General features: G+C 53.3%; 1 protein-coding gene across 2 annotated transcripts in view; it reads left to right on the top strand.

Moving 5' to 3' along the window:
• Positions 1–1,214: 1,214 nt before the first annotated feature.
• BSN (bassoon presynaptic cytomatrix protein) overlaps positions 1,215–20,185 on the top strand; it is a 92,518-nt gene continuing 73,547 nt past the window's right edge. Inside the window, exons 1-2 of one of the 2 annotated variants that reach the window (XM_075762834.1) lie at positions 2,499–3,148; positions 3,899–4,217. Coding sequence is in view for 1 of the 2 variants with exons in the window: in XM_075762833.1 (XP_075618948.1) it covers positions 1,312–1,493 (182 nt within the window). In the remaining variant the exon portion in view is untranslated. Of the gene's footprint in view, positions 1,494–2,498; positions 3,149–3,898; positions 4,218–20,185 lie in introns of those variants that run through there. The other variant, XM_075762833.1, reaches the window with a different exon arrangement.

Here is a 20,185-nt window from a genome sequence, read left to right as displayed (position 1 = left end):
CCATGGCACCCGTCCCCCACCAGCATCCCACGGGAGCCGTGCTCTGCAATTACCGGGAGCTTTAATTATCGCCTCCTCTCATTAACTGCGGGCGAGATCCGGGTGAGGTGTAATTGCGCTGGCCCGGTGCATGGCGGGAGTCCCCGGCTGGGCTGGGCGCTCTCCCATAGGTACCTGCGCTCTCTGACCTCATCAGGCAGCCTGTGACCTCATGCAGAGAGGGCACGCCTGTTGGCTGAGGGCTGTGTGACCTAATGGGGAAGGGGAGGTGGAGGTTGGCTGGGTTCCCAGTGACCTCCCTGGGGAAGCTGGGTGCTCACTGGCTGAGCCCGGATCTTAGGGAGAGCCTGTGAGCCCATTGGTTGGGCCCTGTGACATCATGGAAAAGCAACGATGATCACTGGCTGAGCACTGTGTGACCTTGTTGGCCGAGGGCTACGTCGCCTCGTCGGAGAGCCTGTGACCTTACATCAGGGCCAGTGTGCTCACCCACTAGGCCCTGTGTGACCTCACTGGGGAGCCTGCGACCTCACAGGGAGCTAGCTGCATGCTCATTGCCTGGCAGCGAGCGCCCTCCTGGGACAACCCATGACGTCATGAGGTAGCAGGGTGCTCATTGGTGTGCGACACCCCAGGGCCGCCTGTGACCCTACAGGGAGCAGGACAATGACTGGCTGGCAGGGTGTGACATCGTCAGGCAGTCCATGACCTCACAAGGGCACGGGACACTCCTTGCCTGGCAGGACATGACGTCCTGGGGCAGCACATGACTTCATAGGGCAGGGGGAGGCTCATTGGTCGGTAGCACGTGACATCCTGCAGCTGCCCGTGACCTCATGGGCGAGCGGGTGCTCATTGGCTGTGAGGGTGTAACCTCATGTGGGACTGAGCGCTCATTGGCCGCCGGGGTGTGACCTCACGGGAGCGTGGACGCTCATTGGCTGCCAGGGTGTGAGCTCGCGGGGCGCCGCCTGGCGGGCGCGGGCGCTGCGGAGCGCCGATTGGCCGGTGGGCTCGGCGGGGCGGGGCGCCCCCGCGCGCCCGCCGTCGCCTCGCGCCGCCATTGGCCGTCCGGGCGCACGCCCGCGGGGCGGGGGGCACGTGCCGGCGGGGAGGGGGGTGGGGGCGGAGGAGAGGGCGGGGCGCCGGGCGGCGATTGGCCGGGCGGCGCGCGTGCCCGCGGCGCGAGCGGGCGGGCGCGGAGCGGGGCGGCGCATGCGCGGGGCGGCGCGGGCAGGCAGCGATGGCGGCGCGGGGCTGATGGCGGCGGAGGCGGCGCTGCGCTGAGGGAGCGGTCCCGCCCGGCCCGCCATGGGCAACGAGGCCAGCCTAGAGGGCGGCGGCGACGACGGGCAGCTGCCGCCCGCCGCCGCCGCCGCCGCCGCCGCCGCCGGGGCCCCGCCGCCGCCGCCTGCCGCCGCCGCCGCCGCCGCCAAGCCTCCTTCAGCACCGGGCGGCGGCGGACAGCTCCCGGGCAGCGCGCCGGGGCCCAGGTCAGAGCGCGTGGGGCGCGGCGGGGCGCGCGTGGGCGTGGGGGCGGCCGCGCGGCGGGTGCGAGGGCCGTGGGGGCGCGGGGGCCGCGGGTGTGCGGGAGCGGAGGGGCCGTGGGCGGGCGCGGGGGGCAGAGCCCGGTGCCGGCGCGGCGGGTCGAGGGGGCGTTTGGGGCAGGAGCGGGCAGGGTGTGGCGGGGGGGGGCGGCACGCAGGCGGGAGCCGCCGCTCGGGTGCAGGCGAATGCAGGCAGGAGGGGACAGAGAGGGGCGCGCAAGGGGCGCGGAGCCGTGGGAGAGCGGGGGGCGGGCGGGGGCCCCCGGGGCAGCTGGCACCTCAGGGACACCCGTGGGTGCTGGGGAGGGCAGGGCTGTGGTTCGGGGCTGGGTGCGGGAGAGGGGCGGCGTGCCCTCGGTGCGGGGCGCGGTGTTTTGGGGGGCAGGGGGAAGGCGGGTGCTGCCCGTGGGTGGAGGGGCGGCCGCAGGGGGAGCGGGGTGGGGGGGGTGGGAGATGCGATTCGGGGTCGGGGAGCCCGGGCCACGCGCAGGGGCGGCGGGCGCAGGAGGAGGGGGGGCCCCTGGGTGAGGATGGGGCGGCGAGCAGCACCCAGGGCTCGGAGGAGATTTTTGGGGTGCAGCCTGGAGGAAAGGGGAGGCACAGAGGAGAGCGACCGGGGCTCGGGGTTTGCAGGGCTGGGATGAACGGCGGGTGGTGTGCCGAAAGCCGGGCAGTGGGCTGGGGGGGGAGGGGGGGGTGCCCGGCGGGCACACGGGTGGCAGCGCCGGTGTACGCGAGCGCCCCGAACGCGGCCACCCCGACCGGAGCCGGCACCAAAGGGGAGAGGTCGTTACGTAACGGGAGGGACGTGCAGCCCTGCCAGGAGCCGTCGGTGCGAAACCTCGCGGGGAAGCTCACCGAGCCGCCCTCCCTCTGCCTGGCAGCGCCGGCCGGGAGGGAGACGCTTCGGGAGTGGGCACGGGCGTGGGACGGGAGATAGTCTTTTTAAAAAAAAAACCCATCTTAAAATATCGTCCTATCCGGAAAAATCAATGCGAGGAGCAGAAAGTTGCACGGAGGGATGCGGGGGACTCGGCGGGCGGTTTGCCGACGGCGCGTGGCCGAGGCGGTGGCGTTTCGGGCTCTGCCTCGCCCGTGCAGCGACGAGCTCTGCTTGTGTAGCCGGTCGCGTCGTTATTTCAAACGGGGAAAACGCAAGCGGGAGCGCAAACGGGAGCCTGCGGTCTCCGTGGCGGTGCTTTCCTCTCGCTCCCGGCCGGCCGCAATCGCTGCTCGCAGGCTGCACCTTAACATCCAGACGGGATTCGGGGATCCTACAGGGCGGCCGAGCTGCGGGCAGGCTTTTCTCTGTAAAATCTCTGCTAGCTGTTACACAGGGAGCGGGAAGAAACACCCCCGAGGGAAGCCGTGCCCGTTTTCCTTTACGTTTCTTCCCGTTCCCCTTGCTAACGAGTCGCCGACCCCTCTGCTTCGGACTCCGCCAGCGAGAACTTGTTCCTAGGCTGCTCGTAACGATTTCCAATTAAATACCTGCAGGGATATTTAGGCAGGTGTAACGAGATCAGCCGAGGGAGCTGCGCAGATCTGCCGTCTCTGTCCAGTTTTGGGGCTGCCGTGGGACTCCCCCGTTGCTGCCCAGGGTCTGCGTTTGCTGTTGGGTACCGGGACTGGGGGGGTCCCAGGGATTTTGGGGGTCCCGGGGAGGGTGCGGCCGGCGCGGTGGAGGAGCGCGGTGCCGCAACGCTGACCATCCTTGCTCCTCTCCTGCCAGAAACGCCGGGTTGGTTGTACCAGCTGTGCCCCAGCCCTCGCACGCGGAGCTGACGCTCCTGCTCCTCCCGGGGAGCTGCTGCCTGGGAGCTGCCCTCCCTTGCGATTAATTAACGTGATTAACGAGGCGGGCCGTGCGGGGCTCTGCGGGCTGGCGGCGAAAGGCTGCTGCGGAGCGGTGGGATGGGGAAGATGCTGATCCGTACCAGTGTTTAAAAACGGAGTGTGGGAGGGGTGCGGGGGGCTGAGATAATGTCGAGGGATTTTAATTTAAGGTAACAAAGTGGAAATTAAGGGGGGAAAGGAAAAAAAAAAAAAAAAAAGGCCTCAAGAAGCAAGTCATCTTTGTGAGATGCAGGAGTGGGCGCATGAGAGAGACCAGATGTTGTAAAAGGTTTAGCAAAGCACGGCTCGTGCTGACCGAGCAGCGGGTGGGCGGTGCAAAAAGTGCCCCTCCAAAATTCCCAAGTGACAAGGCGAGAGAAAGTGAATTTCTCTCAACCTTTGGGCAATTCATTTTTTTCTCTGAATTAAGTAATCTAAATTTATGTGCAAGCCAGTGAGAGACCTTAGTAATGTTACTTTTCTGTCTGATTTTTCACAACTTGCTGTTATCCAAGGAAATAGTCTGAAAACCTTACATGTGGTACGGCTGGATTTCAGCGTCTTGCGTTTAGACTCGTAAGATTCGCGTTCGAGAAACCGTGCGTACGCTATGGAGGAGAGACTTCAGAGCGTAGAAAACGTCCTGTAGAGGTAATGTCATCTCACCGGCTTGCAACATCCGCCTCTATCGACAAGCTTTGCTTTTCTGCTCGCGTGCTTTGGGTGAGGCGCGGCGGGGCCGGAGGGTGAAGGGAAGACGCGAGACGGTTGGGCTCTGCCGGCGGGGTGCAGCTCTGAAACAGGCAAACGCGGTGCAGGATGGCATCAGGCGAGGTATTTTCAGCGCGGATGAGAAGACCTCACCCCTGTGCCAAGCGCCAGTAAAATCTCACCTTGGGGGGGGGTTGCGCCCGGCTCTGGTTCTCGGCAGGGTGGTGCCGCACGGGAGGAGGGAGGGAAGGGTCGCTGCCCGTCTGGCCGTGCAAACGGAGCCTCTGCTGCACGAAAAGAGATGAGAAGATGGAGCGTTGCTAACCCGTAGGATCCAAGGAACACAAAGCGGTTGCGGATGCATTCGAATTGAAAACTTTGCAGCTGCCTGGCAGTGGAGCCCTGGGCTGCTCCTCCATAGAGACCCCCTCAGCACGAGGGACAGGCTCGTTTTACGGAGCAGCTTGATGGATTGATGGAAAGGGTTTGGATGGCAGAGCAGGGATGATCCCAAGTTTAGAAACGTAGCTCGGGGCACGGCGCTCGACGTGGCTGGTTTTCCTGGTATCCTGAGGAGACACTTCATTGCTGCTTCTGATCCTATTTGTCTGTGCCTGATTTATGCCCGGTTCATTCAGGTTTCTGCTCTGGCTGCTGCTCGGCCGTGGAGCTGAGACTTTTTTTGACGCCCGGATGCATGAGCTGAAGGACGGGAGAGGGGAAGAGAGTCAGTCCCCTGGGAAGAGGTTGAGGACCAGCCGCAAATACCCGGGCTGTCGGTGGGAGCAGCGGTGCTTTGAGCATCTCTGTTCCTCCAGAGCCTGGGAGATGCACGTTGCAAACAGCCGGGCTGGCTGCTGGGCTCCGGGGTCGGGAGGAAGCTTTCTCCCACGGCGGAGACCGCCAAAACCTTTGCTTTCTGTGATAGAGAAGCCGCTTTACTGAATACCCCAGAATTTCTCAGGTCTCCAGGTAGGCTCGCTGCAAGCTGAAGGTCTTGAAGTGACCGAGGAGGGAAATTTCCAGTACTGAGAAGTAGCAACTCTGGTGCGCGCTGCGAGCGCTCCCCCGAAGCCTTCGCTGGGCTTGAAACGGCAAGTCAAGTGTCGATCCTGTTTGCTGTACGTTTAGCATCAGCTTGTTTGGCAGGTGGCGGAGCTTGAAGTAAAAAAATCAGGTGATAGGGGAGAGTATAGCAGAAACGGGACTGAAAGAAGCCCTCCTACAAATTAGAGAAAATAATGCAGGTGTGGGGAAAAAAACATTCGCGCAGGTTAGATGCTCCGCTCTGCCCTTCGGGTAGCTCACTTGCATTTCCTGGGTATTGGCTTGTTTTCTTGCCGTAAGTAGCATTGCGATAATAGGCAATAAGTATATACATAAAAGTAATTTAAAAAAAAAAAAAAATCAAGTTTCTCCAGTTCTTTTTAAATGGGCACTTTTCACAAGCTTGCAGAAACGAGCAGCCAATGCCCATTTTCATATGACTGTGCTAGAAATAAAACAAGACTGTGATGATGATAAAACCAGGCTACGGGCAGGGCTCGCTCTTGTCAGGAGAACCAGCTCCGTGGTTTTTTCCAGGCGCCGCTGTCCCCAAAGAGACCGAGCCCTGAGCAGGACCGTGCGGAGACCTTGCCGTCAGAGGCACGGCTGCAAAACCTTTTCCTCAGATACTAAACCAGCTTTTTCCTGGCCTTTCGCTGAACTGCGGACTGGCACTCTGGACAAGCCTGCCCCGCGCCCACGCTTAGTATTAGTGTATATCAGAGAATCAATGGCCTGGGCTGGAAGGGACCTCACAGCCCATCCAGTCCCACCCCTGCCATGGGCAGGGACACCCTCCACTAGCCCAGGTTGCCCAAAGCCCCATCCAACCTGGCCTTGAACACTGCCAGGGAGCCAGGGGCAGCCACAGCTTCTCTGGGCACCCTGTGCCAGTGCCTCACCACCCTCACAGGGAAGAATTTCTTCCTAACATCTAATCTAAATCGACCCTCCTTCAGCTTAAGGCCATTCCCCCTTGTCCTGTCACTCTGTGCCCTTGACAGCAGCCCCTCTCCAGCTTGGCTTCTTTGCAGTAAGACATTTGGAAGGTCAGGAGAGAGCTGAGGCTGGCTTTAAGTCAGGAGGGGAAGAACAGATACGCAACTTTTTGAGCTCATAAACCTTGTGCGAGCAAAGTAACAGGTAAAAGGAGGAGTACAAAATGGCTCACTTGATGGACCAAGTCAAAATATTTGCTGTGTTAAATATCCCACTGGGCTTCAATTCGTCTTCCTCTCCCGTGATGGGCAGGCGGTGTCAGTGCAACGCGTCTTCCCTTTTGCAAGCGGCGTGTTGCATACTATTGATAGCTCTGACAGCAGCCGTTAGGCCACTGAGTTTAGACGGTACGATTCTGGGTGCTTCAGTAACTCCAAAACCTCGTCTGTGAACATGCTCATTAATATTCAAAATGTTTGGCATCAAATATTAATGCCTTTATTTCCAAAACAAATACAGAGATTTGCAACCCGCTTCGCGAGGTTGGGGTTTCTCGCTGGGGATGTTGTGCTGAAGCCGTGCCCCTCTCCCCTTTGCTGCGGGACGTACCCGCGTGTTCCTGCTGTTCGTACCGGTTTGGGGAACGCTCGACGTACATCTGGACGCCCACCTACCGGAAGGCTGCGGCCTGCCTGCCGCACGCCCTGCCTCTCTGGTTTCCCCGGCGTGACGGGCACAGCGGCACACCATCGGCCGAGGGTGCGTTTTCTAGTAATCCTGTTGCGACGCCAGACTCGTTTCCTAGCATGTGGTGCACCTTCGGAAAGGTGCGACAGGCAGGCAGGGCGCAAACAGCAGTTCCAAAAACCAGGTGGCTCGGTGCGGTGAGATGGGCTCCACGGCAATGGCATCCTGGCTTTTCGCTAAACGTGGAAATGAGATTTATCACATTGGTTTTGCTGATGAGCGCTACTGCTCCTGGATGCTGCTTGGGTTTTTTTTTTTTTTGGCTGGTGAGTGACAGCAAGTGCTGACGGTCATCCTGGTCCCACACATCCTAAACTGTTATGAGTGTTGCACGTACTTTCTTGAGATTGAGATCGTTGCTGTTGAGCCATCGCTGTGTTTTCGAACGTCTGTTTGAATGACAGATTTGTTATTTCTGCATCAATCCACGGGCATGACAGTTCTTATGAACAGAGTTTATTTGTCTTTTTTAGTGCCTGGAGGTGCCGAGCTTCGGCGTGACCCCGAAGCGCTGCTGTGCGGCCTGTCAGTCATCGCTGGGCACGCCGTACCGCTTTTCGTGTCACTGACGCTGAAAAGTTTTTATAAAAACAGCGAGCTGGCTCCTCGCTGAGAACACCCAGCACCTCCAACGAGCTATTTGGGAGCCTACAAGAGGGAGTGGTACCATCGCATCCCGTTAGCGCTGGCCTGTGCTTTACAGCGAGGGTGGAAGGCATGTTCCTGGGGGGCTCCTCACCCGTACTCTGCTCGTATTTAATAGCAAAGGTGACTTAACTATGCCGGTGATGGTATCTTGCTGACTCGTGGCCTCTCTATAGCTTACTAGCATGTGTTTGATATCAAAGGTAGACCCCAGCCCCATTGACCGACGGGGGGCAGTGGGCTGATGGGGCAGGAGACAGCAGCTCCCTGCCCATGCCGAGTTCCTCCAGGAACATCATCCACCAAGTCAGGAAAAGCCGTGTCTGAATGCGACTTTGGTTTTGTTTTGTCTTTTTTTTTTTTTTTTTTTTTTAAATGTCATGGTTCGGCTTGAGCTGAGCAGCGATGGTATGACATCCAACCCGACTGCTGGCACTGGGTGGTAAAGGTCGTTACGACGGCTAACAAAGGCAAACCAAAATCTGGAGTTTGGAGGTCCAACCTAGCCAAATGGCAATGAAATGTATGTAAACAGTGAGCATAAATAAGTCTAGACGCCATTTACCAGAGGGTGCGATGGGATGTATGATCACACAAGGTTTAAATAAAATCTTCCCCTCCTAAAATATACAGTCTCCCTCCACCCAAAACGGTAGTTTCTGTGATGTACAGCAGATTAGCTGTTCATACTGGCTTTATTCTCCGTGAAGCTGTGATTAAATAGTTCGGTGCATTCTCTTTTGTCAAAAATGATTTAGTTGTGTTTCTAGGTCATTGTCTATAGAAGAAAAATGCGTGTGTATTTAATGCGGTAAAGTCTATTAGGCATCTTCTAAGAAGAGCTACAACAAAAAAACCCGCTTCTGCCCTGTCCATGCCCAGATTTTTCTCCCGTCTTTGCTCACAGGTTGCCCCAGCAGCCTGCCCTCGTCCTCCTCTCGCTTCCTGACTCTTGGGCTCTTGGGAAGAGCCTTTACCCCTGAGCAACCAAGATGAAGAGGCCGTTAGTGCTTGCTGATGATCAGCTCCGTTGTCCAAGAGCCACGTGCCTGTAACAGGGTGTGTAAGGCACCGGTGGGCAAAGGTAGGAGCACAGGGCTGGAGGAGACCTCTGGGCCATTACCCACCATTAGACGCCCCATCGTATAGTCCCACTATCGAGATAACGACCAAAATCTTAAATGTGATGCTGTGCGTTGCAAAGCCAAAATGCAGCTTTGATTTACCTGCGGTAGTCCGTGTGTTTGAGACGTGCAGATGTGATTTAACTGCCGTATGTCTTCCTGAGGTATACCACCACCTTCAAGCCCAAGTGTGTTGTTCAAAGACTTGGACCTGAGCCATCCTGGCCAGCCGGTTTCGCAGAAGGGAGTGATGTGACTGGGACGGTCACTCATTTCTGGTTCTGCAGCCAGACAATGGGGCGTGTTGCATCGCTGGGATGCAGCAGGGGCAGCCCGTGGTATGTGGGTCAGGACTCGATGGAGACGATGTGATGGTCCTACCCTTGTCCACCTTGCCCCTCTCTGTGCTCGCAGCCAGGCAGCACGTGGTACAGGAGGTAAGGAAGGGGCATCTTATGGACACCAAGTCTTCTCACTGCGTCGCGGTTATGCAGTGACTTCCTGAGTTGCAGCAAGCTCTGCCCAGGCTCCTCTGGCCCGTGAGAAGCTCTTTCTCTCCTCCCTGAAGACTGTCGAGGTCATCCCTATGTTTCTCAGCATTTCCTCATTCTGTGTGAGTGGGCTTCGGGGCTGTGCTCTGACTTCTGCCCGGGGTGTCCTGCAGCTTCTGAACCCTCCTCGTGTGAGGTGCCAGCTGCCATCTCCTGCCTGTCCCACCTGCAGTCATCTGAACCTCTGCTGCCTGAGCACGCCGTGCTGCTCCCCACGAGAAGAGCATCTCCTGCCCTCTTCTCAGGGGGCTTCCCCCTTTTTTGACAGTTACCACGCGACCTAGAGCAAGCAGATAATGTGTGGCTCAAAGGGAAAATGCATCCGTGCTGCTTGAGAAACGTTGCTGAATTTTGAGTTTCTTCAAGCAGGTATGACTAACCGTTCTTCACTTGGCTCCGGGACCTGCCAGGGACCACGGTTTCTCAGACGTGACAAAGCAGTTTCCCACACTGAATAGCTTTCAGATGAGGATTTGACAGCTCCTCTGAAGGCCACAGGAAAAAAAAAAAAAAAAAGATCACCTTGGACCAAAGTGTTGCCTGGTGCCGATGTGATAAAATTCAGCGTTTCAGCCGATCTGTTTGAGGTTGGCAAGCCCTCCTCCATGCGGCCCAGGGTGCCGGAGGCGCAGACCTCTGTGTAGGTATTACAGGGTAGGGAGACTTTCAGAGGCCAGATGTCAATAACTGAGAGCCGCTTTTGAACCTTTTTTTTTTTTTTTTCTTTTTTTTTCTTCCCTGCCAGTAGAATATTGCCTGTTTGCCTGTTTTGAGTCTTTCCTGGCAACGGGGGCTCACAGGCTTCTCCAGTTGTCAAGAGGGATGTGAGGGTGACGCTGAGAGCCTGGCTCCAGTGAACGTCCCTTTGCAGAACCGGTGCTCTCCTGAGGACTGTGGTGGCGTTGTGAATGTGCATATTTATTTTGGAATTTGGCTTTATTTATGGATTTTGAGCTCTGTTAGGAGATGCTTGGAGTACGTGACCCATCGTGACATGGCCTCAGGTGCTCCTTCTCAGGGTGCTCTGTCCTTGGAAGTTGTACGTGGGCATGAAGTCAATCTTAGACGTGTCTTTTTCTGTTATTAAACGGATTCAGAGGGGTCCAGCCCCTCTTGCAAGCTCACATGAGACCCAACAGGGTCCACCACGGGTTCCCCAGTATGAGAAAGAATCTGTTGGTAGCTTGCATCCTTCCTTCATCAGTCTAGACGTGAGGAGTATGAAGAGCTTTTGCCATATTTAATGTCTGTGAAAGGATGAAATTGTATGTGGGAATTACTTTCAAAGATTGACATGTTGTAGCTGTTAATTTATTTTTTTTTAACCGGAGAAAACAGATTGCAGCCTGGGAAAAACAGTGTGGTGGGGTTTTTTTTTTGTTTTTTTTTCTTTCATCTCCTAAGAAAACATTTCAGTTACAGATATAAGTTATAAAATAGGAATAGTTGAAATTTATATAAGAAGTTCTTAAGGGACTTGGTAATTTGCCTTCCTCGTTTGAAAAAAACTGAATCAGCTGATAATACGAAGCTTAGGAAAGGCTTGGGGAAAACGCAGTGCTGAACTAGATCTTTTTCCACGTTGACTCCAAACTGTACTTCTTCCTTTGATGAAACATGAAATGACTTTTAATTTATTTTGTTCCAATCCTAGTTACATAAACTATTATTTGATTGTACAGCTGGACTGAAAAACTGTAGGAGGTCTCACATTTAGGATTTTGCTGCCTCTTTCTCATTAAGCCTACAGACTGATTTCTTTAAATGCACCTATTAATCTTCTTAGGGAGACAAATTGTTGTTTGGTTGGGGTTTTTTCTGTTTTTTCTTTTTTTTTTTTCTTTCTTTGCTTTCTTTGCTTTCTTTTTTTTAAAGACTAAACTCCCAGTTAACTGCCAGAGTAAACGCTGCTGGTTTGAAGCCTTTCCAGGTACGCCTGTGCTGCAGTTGGGCAACGCGATGGTAGCGTGTGCCGCCCTGGCCAGGCTGGGCTTGATCTAGTTAGTTTAAGCGCCCATGATGGTCGCAGCCTAAACCGTTCTCGTCGTGCTTGGCAAAACCCTCTATAGTCTACACGATGGAGTAATGCCTTTACTTCCCATTTTAATGTTGCAGTACGCTTTTTCAGTAGCTTGTCTGCAGAAAATTCAGTTGTGTCGTTGGCTCCAAGTTTGGGACCCGTTGCTGTAGACCTTGTAGGACCAGCAATAGGATGTGGTGAACCACGTCTTGCCCTTGAAGCGCGTAGATCTTTCCCGTGTCTGCTCTGTGTCTTCTGCCCACCGATGGTTAGCCACCATCTTTTGGGTTTCTTTTTACCCGTTCACAGCCAGATTTCTTGATGGACCGAGCAGGAGTGCTATGGACACGAAAACCGCGTGGTCATCTGGGCGAGGAGTGGGATCCTTTGGACCACTGCCCTTCTCCGCTCTCTTCTGCTGGGAATGGCTCTTAGGAGGGTGGGGAAACCACTGTCAGGCAGCTTCCAAAACACATCCATGGGCTGCGTCTGCTCCGATAGGAACTTGCGAGATGTCTGCAGCAGATAGCGCCGGAGCACATTGTGTCGGGGCCAGGCGGCATCGGTAGCTTTCCGTAAATACTTCTGACGCCAGCGTACGTGAGGAGGCGATGCTGGATACTGCTTACATCGCTGTAAATCAGTCCGTGCTGCTCAGCATCTGCCCCGACCGTCCTTTTGTAGTCCCAAGGAGCGGAAATTTCCAAGCCTTCTCCTTTTCCCCCGTCTGCGAGCCGTTACGGATGTTTTGCTTGGGAATGCTGTAGCTGGGGAGTGTGCAGGGGAAAACGGGTTGTTTCCATCGATACAGAGTGGAGATCTCTGAGTCTGCCGGTCCCGCAAGCGCACCCCGACCTGTCCTCCTCCCTCTGGGTGAGACCCTACCACCTAGGGCTTGGCAGCAGAGGGGACACGTGGGCCTTTGCTGAACTTTGGGCCTTTTGTGGTGGTGATTGTCAGAGCAGGTAGAGCCCGTTTGCCACTTTATTAGACTTGGTTTGGACTGCTTACGCTAAAACTGTAGCAGAACATCAGTTCTTGTTTGAGCGGAAAAGATGGTCCGTGTTACTACATTATATGTCATCGATTACCTTAACCTGGCAAAAACAAGGCGTCCAGAAACATCACTCTGAAGAAGACTCTGAAGAAGTATCTCCTTAGGCATCCCTTTGGTGCTTTATTTTATCTGCCTTTCTCATCTTGAAGTATCTCCTAGCTGCACTGGTTAATGGATTAGGAGATGGTTCCTGTTGGCTATGCAACTCGGTTTCATCCGACCCGTGTTGGTAATTACCAACTTAATTTTGATTTATTATTAACTAAAAACACAGTCCCAAACACTCCCAAATGAACAAATTATCCTGCCTTTCCTGGAAATGTGCAAAGAAAACCAACTAGCTGCTTTGGGTAGTAATAAAATTCCTTCTCCTTATCAACATGTCTAAAATCCAGTTCAGTTATCAAGTGAACTTCTCGGCCTTAAATTTTACCTGCTTCCACTTCTGCCAAGTTAAGCCTTTCGATGGGACCACGAGGACAGATACCTCAAATACGCAGATGCACCAGCCTCTTTGGGGACAAATGTTCTGGTCAGGTACGTGCGGCAGGGACAAAGCGCCTCAAAGAACTGCAGACGCTGGAGAAGTGTTTTCCTTTGATCTTGTGAAGAATCTGGCAGGGGAATTTCAGACTCTCCTATTTCAAAAGTACATTTAAACTGGACAGCCTGAAATATTGAAGCTGATGGTGTCTCTGGCAGTGTTGGTAATGGATTATTCTTTGGGTTTGCTTTTCCTTTCCTGTTGCGAGTAACGAGTTTTAGAGATGAAAATGTTTGTTAATTGTGAGTTCGGTTTGCTGTTGGCATTTGAGCTTCCAATTCAAATCTCCGAGAACCAGAAAGTGCGAATCTGAGACACACAAACAACTATACCCAGCCCGTCCTGCACCGGGCAGCTGGCTGGCAGTGTCCCCGTAGGCAACCACGGTCTTGTCTCCAGTGGCGGACATCCTTGGACCACGCACGCTGGTTTGGAGAACGTCAGGGATGGAGAAACTTCTGCAGCTGAGAAGCGTTTCTGACAAACACACCCCGATGTGAAGTTTTCATTTGACGGCGCCTGGCCGTGTCGGACACGAGCGTCTTCTCCTTGCAGTGGTGCGGGCTCATCGGTTTTACCGTGTGCCCCTCTACGTGCGCAGTACTTGGAGCTCTTCGGGGAGGACATGAGTTGATGGCTCTTTCCTCAGTCGCTGCCCAAATGATCTTCTCTTGATTGCTTTTCCATGTTTTAGACGTCGGCTCTCCTGGTAACCTGAGGCAGCAAAAAAAAAAAAATAAAAAAAAATCAAGGACCTAAATGGCCTGGGGAAGAGTTAGAGGGACAATGATGAGATGGCCAAAATGCTGTGAGGTGCAAAGACACAATTGCAAGATGGATAAAAATGCTACAATTTTTCACAGACACCAAAAAATACATATTAGGTCTCGCGTTTCATCTGCCCAGGCTGGAACAAACAGGCATGCAAAGTCAGGATTTTTCTGTTGCCGCTCGCTGCAGTTACCAGGAGCAGTTTGTCTCTCCGCGGTGTGGTAGTCTGATTTCCTCTCCTGGAAATTGCTGTTTTAACCGGGTTTTTCTTTCCTTTTTCTAAAAATACAAGCCGGTTTCTTGCTGGTATGTCATTACCGCCTCTTTTTTAGCAGCACTTCTCTTTCTGATGGATCTTCCTATTTTTTATGCCTGGAATGAGTGTTGTTCCTCATTCCGGGCTGAGTTCGGTTGACTCAAGCTGTCACGGAGATGGATAATGATACATTTATTTATTTATTTATTTATTTATTTATTTGGGGTTTTTTGCATCAGCTTTTAATTTTGGAGCATGGGTGGAACTCATCCAAAAAAAAGGGCCCTGCGGTCTTCCTAGCTTCGTGATGGTCAAAGGCAAACTTCTTGCTGCTGGGAGGTTCGTAGAAGCACGGGGACCCGTGGGTGGTGTGGACGGGACCGTGAACGCTGTCCTGGTACAGCCAGACCCCTGGGATTTACCCCTTTTTACCCGCCAGCAGCAAACCGCTCTCCCGATGGAGCACTTGCTCACCGCGGGCCAAGAGCTGCAGAAATCTCCCTCCAGCTGCTGGGCTGAATCAAGCCTAAAACTGAAAAGGGAGCCTTGCAAAACCAGACCTTTGTGCCACTCTCCGGGGGGGGGGCGGAAAAAGCCAGAAGCAAGTCAAGGGAACGGGCTGCCTCTGCTCTTCTCTTTGAATTGCTTTCCAGAATGCGTTTTTCCCAAAATAACTTAATTGTCTATTTTTTTTGTAGATCGTTCTATATTTGTTGATGAGCATTAAATTGACATTTTCTGAGAACTGTCCAAAACGGCTTGAAGAACTCTTTGCAGAGTGGCAATATCTCCTTTAGAGCCCATCACTACGCGCGGCCATAGTTATCTTCTCTTCTGTGCGTTCCTCGGCATTTCTTGACCTTGGATTTCACCTGCCACGGCATTCCGAGACATCTGTTTCAGGAGAGCCTCCTAAAGCAATTTGCGTTCAGTTTTAGCTTTGAATACGCTGAATAAATTTGTAGGGTCAGCAAACTTCGTTACTCCCCTCCTTCCCAGGCCATTTATGAATATTTCCCATTTATCCCCTGGCAGGGTCCTGCAACTCTACTCATGAAAACCTGACCGTCTAAATCGTGAGCGGTTATTAACCCACAATTCCCCTTATTTCACCATCTTTTGCTTCTTTTTTTCCTGCTTTCTTTCTAGATTTTTATCCTAACATTTCTCCTGCTGAGGTGGTTTTTCAGACTAATCGTGTATAGGAAATGTTTCTGGTGTGGGAACCCTCTTAAATTTCTCCTCAGCAAACAGCATGGCAAAGGTTGGATTTATCTTCTCTTTTACAGTCTTGCATTCCTTAAATATTTCTGTTGCGTTTCCCATCTTCTTTCAGTTTTCCAGATTCTTTGGCAGATTTCCTATATCTAAAGTTTTAGAAAAAAAATTTTTTTTTTGGTCCCAGTTTACGAGTTGTTCTTTAAGGGAATTTCTTTTTTTAAATGCTGTGTTAGGTTTTTAAATTTAATTTGCCAAAATTTTGGGCTTTTTGGGGAGTTTTTTCCTCATCTAGATACAATTTTTATTTTTTGCAGGATTTCCTTTTACTCCTGTAGCCTTATTTGCTCCACTCTTTAATTACGTTACCTTGTTATGGCCATGTCCTAAACCCTTTCTCGACAGCGTACTTTTGCCCGCGGCCCTAATATGCTAACAGGTGCCATGGAAACTTCCCTTTCTTACCCTTCCACCTGCCGCTTTTAATTTCTTTTTAACAAACTTTCTTACTTTTTCTGATTTATTTTTTTTTCCCCTCCCATTTTAGATTTAAATATTATAGTAGTCACGTATATTTGTGTGGGTTTTTTCCAGTCCTGCAAGAGATTGAAGCTGAGTCTGTTATTTCTGTCGCCAATTTTGGCGTCTCAAAGCAGGCGCCGTGCGTATCGCAGGAGTAAATCAGGAGCAGGTAGCTTTATTCTGCCTCGCTTGAGGGAACAGTTAACTACCTACGCAAAATATTCCAAATATTGTGTGGCTGCCCATTGCAATCAGAGGGGCTCTCGAGGAGGGGGGTTTATAATCATAGATTTACGAGATAAGCTTTCATGAACCGTGCGCCATAAAAATTCCTGAGCTTCGTGCCGTGGTTTCTCTTTCGGCTTTGTTGGCGTTTCATAAACAGAGCGCAGTAATTCGTGCTGTTGGTTTTCCTAGGACAAAGGACTTTGGTTAAACGTGGCTGTGGCGATCGGATCTCTCCCCATTTAATTGCCAGAGCTCGGCTCTGCGGCGTCAGAGGATGGGGTCGGAGCGGAGCGGCTGCTCCATGGCTGGCGTGGTCCACCCATCATACCTGTCCTTTCTGGTGCCCACAGTGTTTTCACGATTGTGACGACCCTTTACGAATTACATGATTTTTAACATGCGTAAATGACTCGCCGACAGCGATCGGCTGGGCCCAGGAAGGATACGGAGGCTACCCATCGATAGCTGGGTGGAAATCGGATCGAAGGGACGGCTGTCAGCCCGCTCCTCACTGTGACTTCTGGGGACATGTACCCCCCTTTCCGCCGCCCTTTCTCCACGAGCTCCCTGGTGTTGGTGGCAGGGTCGTATCTCTGCGGCAGGGCTCTTCGTCATCTCTCGCAGACCTTCCAAGTCCCGCAGGGAGGAGGAGAGGAGCTCTGCAGGCAGCAGCCCGCTTTGCCGCCCAGCCCGCAGCATCCCCAGCGCTCACCGGAATTAATGTGGAGTTTGGTGAGCTCGGCGGGGGACGTAAGGAGTCCTGCGGTCGGGCAGCGGTGCTGAGCATCCTCCCCTTCGGCAGGATCGAGGATACAGGGGTTGCCTGCCACCGCCTCTCCTTCCAGCTCTCCTCAAGGGCTCCAAGGCTGGTCTTCACCCACACCCGTGGTCCGAAGCCGACCCACCCACTGCCCCCATTCACTGGAAGAGCCACCGTTCCTCCTCGCTTTACATCTTCCAGGTACTTCCTAAGTGCCCAGAGAGCCGCAGACGCTGGATCAGAAATCCAGCGGACCTTTCTAATAGCTCCGTGTCCACCCCCGGGACGGCGTGGCTGCAGGCGCGGTGGGGCCAGGGCTCCGGCTTCGCCTCTGCGCCCTCCCGGCTCCCAGCAGCCAGCTGTACCGCTCCTCTTACGCCATGCAGCTGATTGCATCACGAGCAAGAAGTGGCTTCTACTCTATCTCTGGAAGATTTACGTGTAGTTTGCTGCTGTCGCAGAGGAAACAGACTTTCTCTTACGCCGAGGCAGAATGGATATCGGACACCCCACTTATTCCCGACAGATTTTAATGCTTTGAAGTTCAAGGTCATAAATGTTCTCGGCAACAGTTATATCACTTAAAAAGGAGACCCGTTCAAATCTTTCAACCTTCAGTGTGCCTGCTCCTGTAAAGCTATCTCAGAAGAAATCTCTTTGATATATATTGGACTGAGATCATTACCGACAGGCTCTTCTGTCACTCCAGTTGCCGGTGGCTCTGAGGGGCTTGGCCAAGATCCTGACCGCGGTGGCTGCACGTTTCAGGCGTCGGCAGCTGGAAGAGCAGCTCCCCAGAGCAGCCCGCGGTGGTCTGCACGTTTCTCGGTGACTTTCTGGCTTGCAAGGGCTCGTAGGAGACGCGCAAAAGTCTCCCCTGACTGCGGTTCAGGTCTTGGGCCGCTCTGGACTCCGTGGGGATCAGTTGCCTCGTGCTCGGTTGCAGATGTTCACCGTGGGCTACGTAGGGTGACTGGGAGACGTCAGACCTTGGGTTGCTCTGCAGAGAGGTTTGGGGATGCTGGGCTGGTCGGGGTGAGCAGCGCTTGCTCCAGTTTTGAGTTGCCAAGCGCCTCAGGGGAAGGCAGTTACTCTGAAATTGCTCTTAGCCCACCCAAGGCCAAGTCAGGTGCAAATTAAGTATTTATTTGCCACACAGCAAAATTAGAATAGAAGTGTACCGAGTCACACGCCTGCAGTGTGGATGTGAGCTGGAGAACTTGGGGTTCTCGTTACCCATCCGTGGAGTGTGCAGACCTCCGCGTTTTAAACTAAGGGAGGAGCTGGCAGCAGCGCTGAGCGTCTTGTCTTCTGCCAAACCGGGTGCCGGAGGAGGAGGGCGGCACACCGCGCATTGCCGTGCTGTTTGCCGCGTGGCAGCGCCGTGCCGGGACGTGGTTCCGCTGGGGAAGGTCGTTAGTCCGGTGCATTAAGTGGATGTGGCTTACGTCCCTGCCTGCCTGGCAGCCCCTCCTGGGACCCTGGCCCCGCGGGGTTTGACGGGGAGGCAGAGGGCTCGCGGGTTGCATCTCATCCGATGGGAACGGGACAACCCTGGAGCACAAAGCTGCAGGAGAACAGGGTTTTTCCCGCTGCTCGCCAAAGCGGTTCGTTAAACACCCTGGCCTTTCACCAGAGCGCTTGTGCCAGCGTCTACTAAAATACTCCCTGGCAGTTTCCAGTCGCCATTTCATATTTTCTATTCTGCTTTCGGCTGTGTGGCATGTGCTGGTTTCAAACCGTCCACTACACGCATTTCTAGTGTAAACGTCTTCCTGCGTGGTCACCAATGCAGTTAGGTCGGGGGCCCTTGCAGTTGAGCGGGGGCTGATTTTTAGTTCTGTAACTGCGTCTTTTTTTGCCAAAGCAGAGTGCGATGGAGAACTCCCCGTGCTGGACGTAGCACTTTTAGAGCGACGAAGCTGCCGCCGATAAAGCTCCCGAGCTCGGTGGATGTTTCAGCATCACTAGCTTGAGATTTTCAGCGCACGCAGCCGAAACTGGTGGCCCTCCTCGTCAGACGCTTCTTTTCCTGTTTATTTATTAAAAGGTTGCATGTCCTATTTTCTAGTCTGATTTGCTGATAGGCAGCATGCACCAGCTAATATGTGACATTATCCCACACAGTTTCTGTGCTGACCCCAAAGCGTTAGGAATTCTGTACTCCTGAGTCGAACCCAGTGCCATTTTGACCTAGAGCGCAACTCCTCTTTTGCTTAGCTACCTCTTTTTTTTTTCTTTTTTTTCTTTTTTCTTTTTTTTTTTCCCTTTTTTTCTTTTTTTTTTTTCTCTAAATAGGTTATATTCAGTGATTCTTAAAATCAGTCATGTGGATGTTCACATCAGGTTTCAGTCGAACCAACTAGGTCAAATCTCTGCTCGTAGCTGAGCAGCTCTAATTCTCGTTCGTTAACCCAGCCTCCCTCTTTTGGGCGTGAGTGTCGACACATCTTCTCTCTTTTTGTGCTTTATCTCGATTTGTTTGCTTCTCCCCCCCCTTGGTTTTATTGCAGGTAAGCGGCGGTTGTTTTCCTTCTTTTTCTACTAATACAAAAGACTTGCTTGTCCCAATTTCATAGAATCACAGGATCCCAGGCAGGGTTGGGTTGGGAGGGACCTCCCAGCCCATCCAGTGCCACCCCTGCCATGGGCAGGGACACCCTCCACTAGCCCAGGTTGCCCAAAGCCCCATCCAACCTGGTCTTAAACACTGCCAGGGATTCAATGTACTCGTTTTTGCTACGGATGTGAAGCCAGGAGCTGCCTTGCATGGACAAATCCAGCTCTTTGGAAAGCCTGAGCAGGGCATGCTCTTTGTGAAGGGATGGTGCCCTTCATTTTCATGTTCTTTTTATATACTATAATGTGGTAATTAAATCGGTTGCCTGGTGAGCAGGAGACCCATTTCGGCTGGCACCAGGCAGAGAAAGGGCTGCAATCCACGTTTTCCACTTGCATAAAAGGGCTTGCAGCTCCTGAAGGATTTACTCGGACCAAAAACGCCGGGGCCCCGTGGACGTGCGTGCTGCCGGGGTTTGGTGGCAGCTCAGCAGATGGATGGGGCCAGTGTGTTCGGGGGGGGGACAAGAAATTAGGAGAAAACCACTAAATTAGGAGAAGACCACTGCATGCGTTCTCTCTTGAACTTTTCCACACGCCACTCCTGAACAAGACTGGAGTTACCAGCCGCGCCTGTGGGCTTTGTGTGGTATCGTCATTACTTTGTGGCAAAGGTGTCAAGGGCGTTGGCATTTACCTCGCGGTGGTTATCGCTCCCAGGTTAGCAGCTTGCGTGAAAAAGGACCCGTTGACGCCTCTTGGGCTGCCGGCTCCAGGCTCGGCTCTTCTCTGTAACCTGTAGCGGCACCGGTGAACCTACCTGAGTGAAATCAGAGCGATTCCCTCCTGCAGGCCCCGACTCCCAGCAGTTCCCGAAGAAGGCGGCTGTGCCAGGTTACTGGAAGGGGATTGTAAACCAATTCGATGTCACTGTATTGCTTTCATCTTTCCTAAAGACACTGTCATCTGGCATCAAAAGTTTAGTTTAGGACAAATCATCTTTTTTTCTGAAATTAAACTTTAACCAGCCAACTGAGTGTCTAACATTTGGTTCGGCCATAAATTGGATTGTGGTTTTAAAGCCTTCCCAATTCTTGCTATTT

Source organism: Balearica regulorum, chromosome 10 (genome assembly GCF_011004875.1).
Source record: "Balearica regulorum gibbericeps isolate bBalReg1 chromosome 10, bBalReg1.pri, whole genome shotgun sequence".
NCBI classification, from domain to species: Eukaryota; Metazoa; Chordata; class Aves; order Gruiformes; family Gruidae; genus Balearica; species Balearica regulorum.
This window is presented reverse-complemented; position numbering and strand designations above follow the sequence as displayed.